General features: G+C 39.2%; 1 protein-coding gene across 1 annotated transcript; it reads left to right on the forward strand.

Annotated features, from left to right (window-relative positions):
- The first annotated feature begins 1,665 nt into the window (after nt 1-1,665).
- Nucleotides 1,666-11,430, forward strand: ubtd2 (ubiquitin domain containing 2). The gene is made up of 3 exons (XM_053331361.1): nt 1,666-1,804; nt 4,551-4,787; nt 9,584-11,430. Exons 1-3 carry the CDS (start codon nt 1,735-1,737, stop codon nt 10,093-10,095), a joined length of 819 nt encoding a protein of 272 aa, XP_053187336.1. The 5' UTR covers nt 1,666-1,734; the 3' UTR covers nt 10,096-11,430.
- The last annotated feature ends 938 nt before the right edge of the window (nt 11,431-12,368 follow it).

Raw genomic sequence — 12,368 nt, forward strand, 5'->3', positions numbered from 1 at the left:
GTGTGTGTGTGTGTGTGTGTGTGTGTGTGTATGTGTGTGTGTGTGTGTGAGTGTGTCAAATTACACTTAAGTCTCTTCAGGACCGTCCTAAAGATAGTGACCAGGCAGGAGTGTGTTCATCTGGTATAACATTGCAGAATTCATTGCAGGCAAGGAGCGAGTAGAACTGCTGAGACAGAAAGAGTAGAGAATATTACAACACAATGTTTTGTGGAGCATTACATACTAGAAGTGAAGAGCCAGAGAGGTGAATAAGACAAAATAGAATAGAATAGAAAACACAAAAACTACAACTACATTGTACTATGTGTTATAAAATCATATCTTTAAGTGCAATACATTTAAAGTATGTGTTTATTTAAACCTACACTGATGGTTTAACCACTGAAATCCTGGAATAGAATAGAATCAGATGGAATACAGTAGAATAGACTAATTTCATTTCACTGTGTTTCAAAATCTGATAAACCGATTTTGTGCATGTTAAAACCTAAAAAAATGTCCCAATCAATCAATGGAAGACGCCTGTGCAAGAGAGAATAGAATAGAATAGAATAGAATAGATAGTACAATGCCATGGCTACTGGTCACTACATTGCTCTGAAACCCGATCTCTGGCTGCAATAAATTTAAAGCCTGTTTGAACCAATAAAACTACTGACAGTGAGATTCTGACACTGGAATAGAATAGAATAGAATAGAACAATAATAGGATACCTTTTACTAAAATCTGAAATGTAAAATGTAGCCGCAATAAATTTAAGGCCTGTTTGTTTGATCCAGTAAAAACTAAGCCTACTGATAATCTAACCACTAAATACGAGAGTGTTATAATAATAGAATAGAATAGAATTATTATTAGTGTCTTGTCTTTGTCTGCAATGAATGTAGCTTTTGTGCTAGTTTGAACCAACAAAGTATAGCCAAAGCACTGAAATCCTGATGTGCAAGTATGAAGTAGAATCAAATAGAACAGAATAAAAAAAATAAAAAAAAACTACATTTCACGCTGTGTTGTAAAATTAAATTTTTATCTGCAATAAATTTAAAGTGTGTGTTTGTATGAACCAATAACTAATATCACTACCTTACTGTAAAATCTGAAATGTAAAATGTAGATGCAATACATTTAAAGCCTGTTTGTTTGAACCAATGAAACTAATAGATAATATCATTTTTTTTTTAAAACCCATAACATTGAATAGAATAGAACAGAACAGTCTCTGTAGTGAAATTGTGTCTTTGTCTGCAATGAATGTAACGTTTGTGCTTGTTTGAACCAACATGTAGGCTAGTGATATTCAAGGCTATGATGATGAGTCTTCTTCAGTTTACAGTGTACTACCCCCCCTCTCCCCCTCTCTCTCTGTCTTCTTTCTCTCTTTAATTCCTCTTTCGGTCACCTTGTAACGACGTGAGCCTTGCTGTCTTTTTCCCCCCTCTTTCTCCCTCTCTCTCCGCCTTCCTCACAGATCAGGGTGATGATGATGCCGGCGTCCCTTCGCTAGGGCTGAGAGGAAGAGGGGAGGGGAGGAAGCGAGGAAGGAGGAAAGGAAGGGAGAAAGGGGATGAAACGAGGAGGGAGGAAAGGAAAGAAGGAAAGAAAGAAGGGAAGGGGAGGGGGGAGGAGGAGAGAGAGAGAGAGAGAGACGAGAGAGAGGGGCTAGTAAATGTAGCTCAAGCTGTGGGCCGGGGGGTGAGCTACCCAGCCCGGGCTGCTCTGCTGAAACACCCATGGGTGGCTGTGTGGGGAGCCACCACGACTCTTCGGGCAGCTTAAACGAAAACTCGGACGGAACCGGAGGTAACTTACAAGGTTTATTAGCGTATTTCACTGTCTACAAGCCAAGGTTGGCTTTTTTGGGTGAAGGGGGAGGGGGGCTTCCTCTGAGCTCTCTGCATGTTGTCCTGGCTGGAGGTCTGCTTTCCTTCCTTTTATTTCAGAGCCAGACAGAGCCAGGGACAGACACGGCAGCACGCCCCGGTCTCTCCCTGTTCACGGCGGGCCTCGAAGCGAGAAGTGACGCCTGGTCTTCTCGCTACTTTACAAAGTGGGAAATATGCTCAGTGCGTCGTTGCCTCCCTTTGTTCTGTGGTGTTGACTGAGCTAGCCGGCTAAAATGTAGCCTAGTTAGCCTGCTAGCTTTTTCTGCATAACAAATATGGGTCACAGACGGCAATGGCATGCGCGAGGGGGGTGGGGGGGGGGGCAGGAGTCATACAGTCTGATTTAAGTGATGTCCTGACTCTACTTATGGTTTAACGCGTGTTTACTACATGCTCCACTTAATCCCACATGCATTGTGTTTATATTGACTGTTTGCATAAGCGAAGTGGTGGAGCTTTTCTGCGTTCGTGCAAAAGTGTTGAGAGAGAGAGAGAGAGGGAGGGGGGGGAGGAGGTGTCAAAACTTGAAGGGTGGTGGTAAAAGGGAAGGGAAGTGTGTTTTTAACAGTGCAACATAGACTGCGGTTTATGTTTTGTGAGCAAATAACCACCATCCTGTCCATCGACTGTTAACAGAGAAGATCAGGTGCACATTTTGAGCTGTAAACACTATTTCATGCAATGCAAAGGTTGTTGGGGATGGAAACTGAAGGCTTTGTGGATGGAAACAAGATAAAAGAGCATGATGATCACTAACTTTTGAAAATAATCGATTTCTTATAAGTTATATCTTTATCACAGGTGTTTGATAACCACATTTGGAATAATCAAATTCTATTCATAAGTATAGATTCTGTGTGTATATAAGAATATTGGCTTATATATTGATATTGCAATCATTTGACTCTACTAAAATCAGTATCTGCATCAGCCCCAAAATCCATTAAAATAAATCACCAATTATTATCTGCTTATAGTCTTTTTTCTTTTCTTTTAAAAAAAATGCCAAAATTCTCTGATTCCAGCTTCTCAAATATGAATATTTTCAGGTATCTTTAGTCCTCTGTAAACAGAATATCTTTGGGTTGCGGACTGGTTTTCGGGACAAAAGAGGTTGCATCTTGGGCTTTAGGAAATGGCATGTCTTACCATTTTCTGATATCTGATAGACCAAAATAATTAATGAAAATAACCATCAGATTAATCAGTAAAGAAAATAATAGTTAGTTGCAGTAAACTGGCATAATGTTGCTGTCAGCATGCGGAGACACAGACAGGAAACATGGGGGACAAGAGAGGGCTGTGTCATGCAAAAACGTCCCAGGCTGTCCCAGATAGTGTGCATCTGTCTCTAACCATTATCCTAAGCCACCAGGATGCATGCTCTGTCGGCATCTTCATCAAGCTGGGATGCTGTAGACAACTAGTTTCCCAGTTATCTGGTTTCTTAAAAAGGATTCTATCTCTCAATCTGTTTTAATAACAGATTGAGAGATAGAGCCGGGTTGACTGAGCATTTGACAGTAGAGATGATGAGATACAGCCTGGTTTCCCAGAATGTATGTCTGCCTTGTAAAAAACTATGTGCCGTTACAAGAGGCTTTGCTGTTAAAACAGATGCAGCTGTTACATGACACCCTGCTTGATCATGATGACAGAGACAAGACCATTAGACCAGAAAACATAAATTCACAGAAGCAGGTGACCCAACTGAGTTTAACTGGTTCCACCATGATGATATTTTAGTGTAAACTGTCTTTTGTACAAACTGGCCCACATACATACATCCCTAAGGATTCCTGAGAATTACTGAAACACAGCCAATGAGGCTATACCGTTTCAAGGTAAATTATGGGCAGACAGATGAGCTACAATACAGCAGATATATTAAGATATTTTAATGTACATATCTTATCTAATTTCTTATTCACTAAGAATTATAGTCAGGTGTATTTATTATATGTTGAAAGAGCTGACTCTTTTTATGCAGCTCTTGGTATAACAGGTAAATTAGATCAGTGTATGCATTACAAAATAAGGAATAAGTCAAAGTAAGTATAGACAGTCTGTCAGTTAGAGATCTTATTTACTACAAACAGTCAGTTGAAGGTTGGTGTTATCAGACTGCTGTGTGATCACCAGAGTACATATGTATCAGCAGCAGGTGTAACTCAACACCTTGATCCGTCATCCTCCTCTCCTCTGTCCGTGTGTTGCACAAACACACGCACGCACGCACACTGTCCTGTACCTGTCGTCCCCTTCCGTTGCGATCCAGATGGTGTTATTCATCAGCCATTCTGCTGCAGATGGGGCACTGTTAGATGCTACAGCTATAACCTTTTAGCTGGGTTTAGTGGTGAAACAATAATACATTGTGTTATTGTATAATGATTAAAGTCATCTGAGCTTTATTGTGTACATCAGCAATCTCAAAAGACTAATGCTTTGTTTTGGATAAATCCTAATTCGGTTTTATTTCCTTATCTTGGTGATCCCCTTTTCTCCGTCCTTTCTGTCTAACCCCTTCTCTGTTTTCTCACTTCCCCCGACTTCCCCCAACTGCACTCTGATTCTCCCTTCATCTGCTCCCCCTCCCTCCCGTCTTCCACTTTCATTCTTTTCTCTCCATCTCTACTTTCCTCTCTCATCTTCCCTCTCAGTGGCTCTCGGGCGTAACCAGCCCCTGAAGAGAGAGCGGCCTAAATGGAAAAGTGACTACCCGATGACTGAAGGCCAGCTGCGCAGCAAGAGAGATGAGTTCTGGGATACGGCGCCAGCATTCGAGGGCCGGAAGGAGATCTGGGATGCGCTGCGGGCTGCGGCCAGTGCCTTTGAGAGCAATGACCACCTGCTGGCTCAGGCCATCCTTGACGGGGCCAGCATCACACTGCCGCACGGTAACACACATCTCCATGTAAACAGTGGTAGACTTGGCAAACAGTGTCTTCTTTTACTCCCAATGAAATACCAGCTGTGGGAACTTTATGTATACTACTGCAGTTGGTGATTGCCAGACTCCCTCTTTCCATACTCATACTATACTCAGGAAGGAGGTTGCAGTTCTGTTTTTTGTGCTTGTTTTCATTTTCATTGTCTTTTTCTTTTTTCATTTTCAGTTTTGGACAGTGTTGTTTGTAAATGCATCTATCTGTAACACGTTACCGTTTATACATTGAGTAATCACGTTATACTAACAAATAAGTTTTTATTTGCATTACATAAATTCTTCAATTATTATGTATAAATTGGGCGCATAAAAAAAAAATCAAAAGTGCTTTTCATGCACGCTTTCGCAACCCTTCATACTAACACAAAGCTAGTAGCGAAACACTAACTGACACTGAGACTTCCCCCCATGAGGTTTAACCACTGCTTTAATAATAAACATGTCAAATAAACAGGACTAGTCTACTATAAAGCCATGGTTTGGTGAGCAAACAACTAAAGTGAGTTTGTTTGACCTGTGAAATACAGTTCATATGCAAACTAATGCTGTTAGAAAGATCAGTCTTTTATTTTGATATATTATTATGGCCAAAACTCATTTTATTTGTTGATATATTATTTTTACAGGACATCTCAGGTGTTGCTAAGGAGTAACCCAAAAATAATGTAACTAGTAATGTAATTGATTACCTTCCACAGGGAGTAAATAAGGGTTAGGGTTATAATGCCTTACTTTAAAAATAAGTAATAAGTAATTTGTAATACATTACATTATTTGTGTAACAACCCTAACACCAGTTTTGGAAAGTGTTGTTTGATTGCAAAACAGAGGAAGAGACAAGAATGCATTTTAAGAATGACTACGCAATGGCCTGAAACTTAAAACATATGAGCAACCAATAATATTATAATGTGCAAGGCTAGTAATGTGTATAAGGCTTGCACAGCCAGACTGCATCTCTGAGCTTAGAGTTTGCTACCCAACCAGCAGTTTGTAATTACTGTACTGTATGTTAATGCCCATTTTAAGTCACTTTTAGATATAGAAGTTGTAGATGGAGTATGATTTGTGACACTTCAACTGCACGGACATTTCCTTGCCTCAAAGTAGCCGAATTGCTACTTACATATTTATTCAGCCTGGTTTTGGTCGATGGTTTCAGAACATCCTCCAGGTTTTTATGACTAATGCTAATTAATTTATGATACTACAAGACCTAAATGAGTAAAGCAAAAGTGAAATGGCCGTGCTGAGCCATGGCATACATTCTTGCCACCAGAAAGCAGCATGAACCACAGGGGTTCACCTGTCAAATATTGATAGGTCACATTTACAGAATTAGAGTTTAGAAGCTAAAAGATGTAGTATAACTTCCCCAGGAAGTCTCCTATACATCCTCTGCAGTTTCAGTATCAGTTGAAGTTTCATAAACGGGAAGTAAACTGCAACGGAAACCACTGTTTCTGTTTGGGTTAATGGTTTGTTTCTAACTTACACAGTAGTTGAGTTTTTTGTGAATACAAACTATAAAATAAATTGGGGGGGGGGGGGTTAAATGGGTTAAATATGCTGAATCTCAATGACTAAGTGGATTTCAAGACTGCATTTTAGAGTTTAGACTATTAGGAGGTATATACTGCAGAAGGAATCAATAATATATGAGTAGGGGCGTGTCCACGGTATTCTGAAAGTAAGATTTAATGAAGTAATCACTCACAAAGTATACCAAAGATAGTGCATGTTGAAAAAAACACACTTGAGAGCACTCACATAGAACAAATCGATAAAACTGACATGACTCCAATTCAGGGAGCCCACACAGTAATTATTAGCTGCTGAGCAGGCTTTCTATTTGTGAATATGCATCATTTTTTTCTTAATACCCAATTCACATCACCTCAGAGTCATGTAACTACAGTTGATGGAAGAAAATGTCATCACTTTCTTGTTAAATGTAGGCGTTGTGTCTTTCAGATGATGAGCAGGATCCAATTTTTTTGTCCAGATGGGGGCAGGTTCACATACTTCTCTGCACTTTCATGCAAGAAGTGTGCTAAAATAAATATCATGATGTGGTTCAAATGTGCCAATTTAATACTTATTCTCAGCAAATGTTAGGATCCTATACCTGTTATCCCTCACCACCCTGGCACAGCATCGTGAGTACTGTATTTAAGTCAATAAATATCACAGTGGTAACTTAACTGTGCATTATCATTTATTTCCACTTCATCAATGGCTTTCTATCTCTTAGGGGCTAGCTGGTAGCATACACCTTTTCACTGGTTTTTGCAGGTGAATTCCTCTGCAGTAACAGTGGTCAGGAACCCAGAGGGGAACCAACAATGAAACTAAATCTGAACGTATCAAAGATGTAAAACAGCTTTACATAAATTAGAGTATAGCAGTTACCAACAGACAGGTCTTGTCCTGCTTATTTGCGCTTAGTAGTTTGGCCAGGTCAGATCAGATCCTACTGAGCTGCAGCTGTGGATTCCCCAGACCTGATGTCACTGCTTCACTCATCCAGCACTCTAGTACAAAAAAAGGCAGATCACTTAAATATTTTCACAACTCACAGCTGTATACCACACCCTTGTTGTGTTAGAGCTAAAGTAAAGGTTGGCCTCTCTGTTTTGTTGGGTTTCTGTTGCCATGTTTTTCTTCTCACTGTTCCAGTTTCCATTTGATTGTTCGGAAGCAGAGAATGGGAATGATTTGCATCAGCTGCTGGTCAATAAATGAAAGCATCCTGTTCACTGTTATGCATCGTTATAAAGCCTTATGTTTTCCACCATTATAAGACAAACAGCATTTTGTAAGCAATGTAAGCAAATGTGTTATTGCTTAGATCCTAACATTTAATCTCTTTAATTTAGTGCTTGGTTTATTCTTCCTTGCAAGGCTTTTTTCCATCTGAAGTTTTAAAATGAAATCCCACAACAAATGCATTAGCACCACCTGGAAACCATTAGAATTCTGCAGCTGAAACATAAACAACACGTCAGAGCGAACTGAAGAAGAAATAAGCGAGTGAGATATACGGACATAGAGATTCATATCCAAATCCTGTTTATACATTGTCAGTGAACTGTGTTGAACATGTTAGCCAGTTACCAGTTATCTCACTATAATGGTATGCTAACATATTATTTGGTTCCATAAGCAGAAAGAGTTTGTCTACATATAGTTAAAAGTTTTTTCACAGTATGGATAAAGTTTGTTGTTGGGGAAGAAATAATTAGATTAGATTTCACATTGACTGGCTTTTGGTGAGTGCTGTTGTTTTAAGTTGTACACTTTCAGTTTTAGAAACAAAATAAGTCAGACTTTCTCTTGCTCATACATTTTCTCTGGTAAACAGTGTCCTGAGCAGTTTACTCACTTGACCAAGCCGTCATATAGAGAGTTGGGCAACATCCTGGGCTTTTGATGACTCATCTCAGTCACTCGTCTCTGTCATAGCTCATACCTTATTTTAAATCATAAAACAACTGTTTTACAGTTAAGTGATTTTTTTAGTTGTTGTTTACAAAAAAGACGGGCGAGGACAACCCCGTAGTATTGTGGGAATTTTTGACCCCGGCCTTAAATGATGTGGTTCTGAATGTCTGATGGGCAACATCATTGCTATCTTTAGAAAAAGGTGATTTTATGGTAATTGTAGGGTAAAAGAAATGGAGGAAATGCAAACAAACCTGGTATTTACAGGTATGAAAAATAGAGACATTAAAAGTATTATAAGGAGGGACCTTTCTAAAAATCCCCTTGAAGACCCCTGCCCCCCCCCCACCCCCGCAAATACCACTGTATTGAGTTTCTGTTTGTGGAATGATATGACCCTTTGCACTACATCCTAATTTCCTCATTTGACCTTACTACAGCTTAAGGTTGTGCAATATATGATATATACATATATATAAATCTACCATTTCATATTTACATATTTTATATCATGACGCAAATCACAGGTGAAAAACTCAAGGTGACAACTATACTCTTTATGTTACTGTAAGTGCAATAAAAGAGTAAAAAGCCAAGAAGAGTAATATAATTTAATCCACCCAAAGGATGGACAGACAACAGGTGAGGGTTGGGGGGACATGGACCAACTATTTATTCAATTAAAATGTGCTATATTGGGATATATATTGTTATCAGGATATTAAATGACCTATATCGAGATATGAGATTTTGGTCATATCCCCTAGCCCTACTACAGCCACATGTGAGTTATAGGTCAGGTTTTGGTTATATTCAGTAGAAAAATTGTGTAAGCATTTTACATTCAGGTTATGAACGCAATAATGAAAATATAGTAAGGAACACATTTTTAAATCCAAAATTGATATTATGTATAATAAATGTGCCAAATGTCCCTGGCCTTATTGAAATGGTCCTCCAGTAGGTATACATGTGTCTAGTAAAGCCTTTTAAACTAATTCCAGTACAAGCATACAAGGACCTTTATGGTCATTTCAGCACAGTTACTTTTGTACTTTTCTGGTCAGTTCCACATATGATTACATTTATAATTTAGCAGAATTTATGAAGCATTATAGCTATGGTAAGTACATTACATTCATATGTTCCTGCAAGTTGGATCCTGAAGTAACAGAAGAGGCTAATGCTAGCAATAGGAATAATGGTCCAAATTGTGAGAACAAACTAATGTTAATAATGATGATAATAATAATATTGTTAACAATAATAATAAGCGTGCTGACTCTTTTTCCTATCCTCCAGGAGCTCTGACTGAATGTTATGATGAACTGGGGAATCGATACCAGCTGCCAGTCTACTGCCTCTCACCTCCCGTCAACATGATTGAAGAGCGATCTGATGAACCTGATGGTTCAGATCCAGACTCCGGGGCCGCAGACCCATCCACGGGCAGCGGCGGCGACCCTGGCTTAGGAGGGGAGTGCCAGCTTCGGCTCCGGCTCTCCACGGGTCGTGACCTCCGGCTAGTAGTCCGTTCCACAGACACAGTGGGCATGATGAAGCGTCGTCTGCAAAGTCAGGAGGGCGTGCCTGCCACCACCCAACGCTGGTTTTTCTCAGGTCGGCCACTGACAGACAGGCTGCGCTTGGACCAACTCAACATCTCCAGGGACTATGTAGTTCAAGTAATCCTCAGCCAGCCTCCACCTCCTGAGCCGGTATCAACACCAGGACATACACCAGAGGCCTTTGGGCCAGTTGCAGTGGAGGGAGTGGCTACACTGCCACAAGAGCCCACACCAGTGGAGAATTAACTCCCCCCAAACTGACAACCTGGAGGTGGGCATACCAGTGGACTGGCAGGATAAAAGAAGGATGATGACAAGGGAGAAAAAATGAATGAAAGTTGATTCTGTCTTTTCTCTTTTGGTTTGTTCTCTTCTCTTCTTGAGAATTGAGAAAAGACTCTTCCCTTTGGTTTTACACGTTGAAATTTTGACCTTTTTGAAGTCTTTTTAACTGTTCCTATGGAAACCAAACAACAAAAAGAGAACTTTGTCGGATGGCTTAAAGGTTTTTCTTTGCTACACTGCTGTTCGAATGTTTCTGTGTTTCAGTTTCCATTTTCAAGTTCTGCTCTCTGGCAGCATTGAGTCAGAAGAAATCTGTTTATAAGGTTACAGGGTTATATATACATTTTCTTTATGCACATTTCCACTCTGACTGTTCAGAAAGAAATGAATAAAGATAGTTTAAAGGACCAGTGTGTAGGATTTAGTTGCGTCTGGCGGTGAGGTTGCATATTGCAAAAAGGATACCCCTGCCCTCACCCTCTCCCATGTAGGAAAACCTATGGTAATCACGAGAATCCTGAAAGGCCCTCTAGGGCCAGTGTTTGGTTTATCCATTCAGCCCTATATCCTATACCTATAGAAACATAGCATGCTTCATTGAAAAGGACCCACTCCCTATATAGATATAAAGGGCTCATTTTGAGTTAACGGAAATGCAATGATTCTTATTTTCAGGTGATTATACACTAATTAAAACTTCAGTTCTGCAAAGTTCCTTTTGATGCCATTAAATCTTACAAACTGGTCCTTTAACACTCATGACATTTATTCAGGCAATTATCTTTAATTATATGTGAATCAAATCAAGAACTCTTTGTCACTTGTGGATTATGTCAGTATGCTAACAGCTGTAAAGAAAGGTTGGCATTTCTAGTTAGCAAACAGATGTGTCCTCCCTCCTGTTGAGAGGTTACAGTCAGGACACATGACTGGATGTCGCTGGATTAGACACTTTATTTCACTCTGCTTCACAGAACAATCAGAGCAATCATGTAATAAACATTAAGTAGTCAGCCTGTGTGCAAGTGTGTGTGTGACTTAGTGTGTGTGTGCGTGAGTGGATGTTCATATATATGATCAAGACACAACCACACTTATTCATGTGGCAAAAGGATGGGCATCAGAAACACAGTTGCGTATTTTGATTAAAAATAGAATGTTTTTAATTAAAATTGATCATTGTTTCTATTCCTCGATCTCTGTCTAATTGTCCACGTTGAATGTTTTAATGTCATGAAGTAGAGGTGGGACAGAATCCATGGTGATATTTAGCAATCTGTTGTCTTGGGATAAAAGTGTGATAACCTTTCTTACAGGCTTTCACTGGCAGATTAATCAATGGATAATAATTACCATTAAAAAGGCTAAACTATGTAGTTTGTCGCACATTTGATCTCAGATCTATGAAGAAAGGACTTTATAAGGCAGTAAATTAATATATGATTGATTCCTAGTATTGAAACATTACTGTCCCAGTTTTGGACTAATTTCAGGATGTATAAAGGTGATTTTTCACGACATATCACATATTAGAAAATCACCATTTTTGTTGTTTTATAACAGTATCATATGCTATGATTTCAATCCATATTGTGAATAGGTTCCAACAACAAATCAAAGCGAGGGAGACCGGAAGACATATCTAATTGGAGACTCCAGGAAGTCACTGGACTGACCAAGAAACATTTCCAACACATAATGTTAGCTTTAAAGATTCTAGTATGATGTTTTCAGACGTGAAAATGTCCTTAACTTCCTTTACAGAATTACATCAATGTAATCAATATATTGGTTCAATTGGGGGGTCTTCTAACACAACATTGTAACAGGAAAGGAGCAGGGATATCTTGTTGGTGCACATTGGTAAACAAACTATGTAATGGCAAGACTATTTTTAAAGGACTATCTTAGGCATTTCTTAACTGCAACATCTTATTACTTCTTGTGTGTTGATGCTGTCATGTAAATAATAAGAAAATATTACACTTACTATATTAGTATTATCACAGCTAATTTAGAGGTTTATCTGACAATAGAACAGCTTCCCTTTTCCTTTTGATTTCCTCCTTTCAATTTCCTTCTTGAAACCTACTCATTCACCCACACAGAACATGAAAAATTCCTTGAAAAAAACATGATTATGCACAGAGGCCTTGTAAAGAGCAGAACACCGCAGACAGAAGTGCTGTTAACATTCCCAGCTTAAGGAGCAAATAGACGTCACAGCCAGTGAT

The sequence above is a fragment of the Scomber japonicus genome, chromosome 13 (assembly GCF_027409825.1).
Source record: "Scomber japonicus isolate fScoJap1 chromosome 13, fScoJap1.pri, whole genome shotgun sequence".
Classification (NCBI taxonomy): domain Eukaryota; kingdom Metazoa; phylum Chordata; class Actinopteri; order Scombriformes; family Scombridae; genus Scomber; species Scomber japonicus.

Bases quoted from the DNA above. Each gene is read 5' to 3' on its own strand.
- ubtd2 (XM_053331361.1), top strand. From the start codon at position 1,735: ATGGGTGGCTGTGTGGGGAGCCACCACGACTCTTCGGGCAGCTTAAAC. The intron at 1,805-4,550 runs GTAACTTACAAG...CTTCCCTCTCAG, and splicing joins AAACTCGGACGGAACCGGAG to TGGCTCTCGGGCGTAACCAG. The intron at 4,788-9,583 runs GTAACACACATC...CCTATCCTCCAG, and splicing joins CAGCATCACACTGCCGCACG to GAGCTCTGACTGAATGTTAT.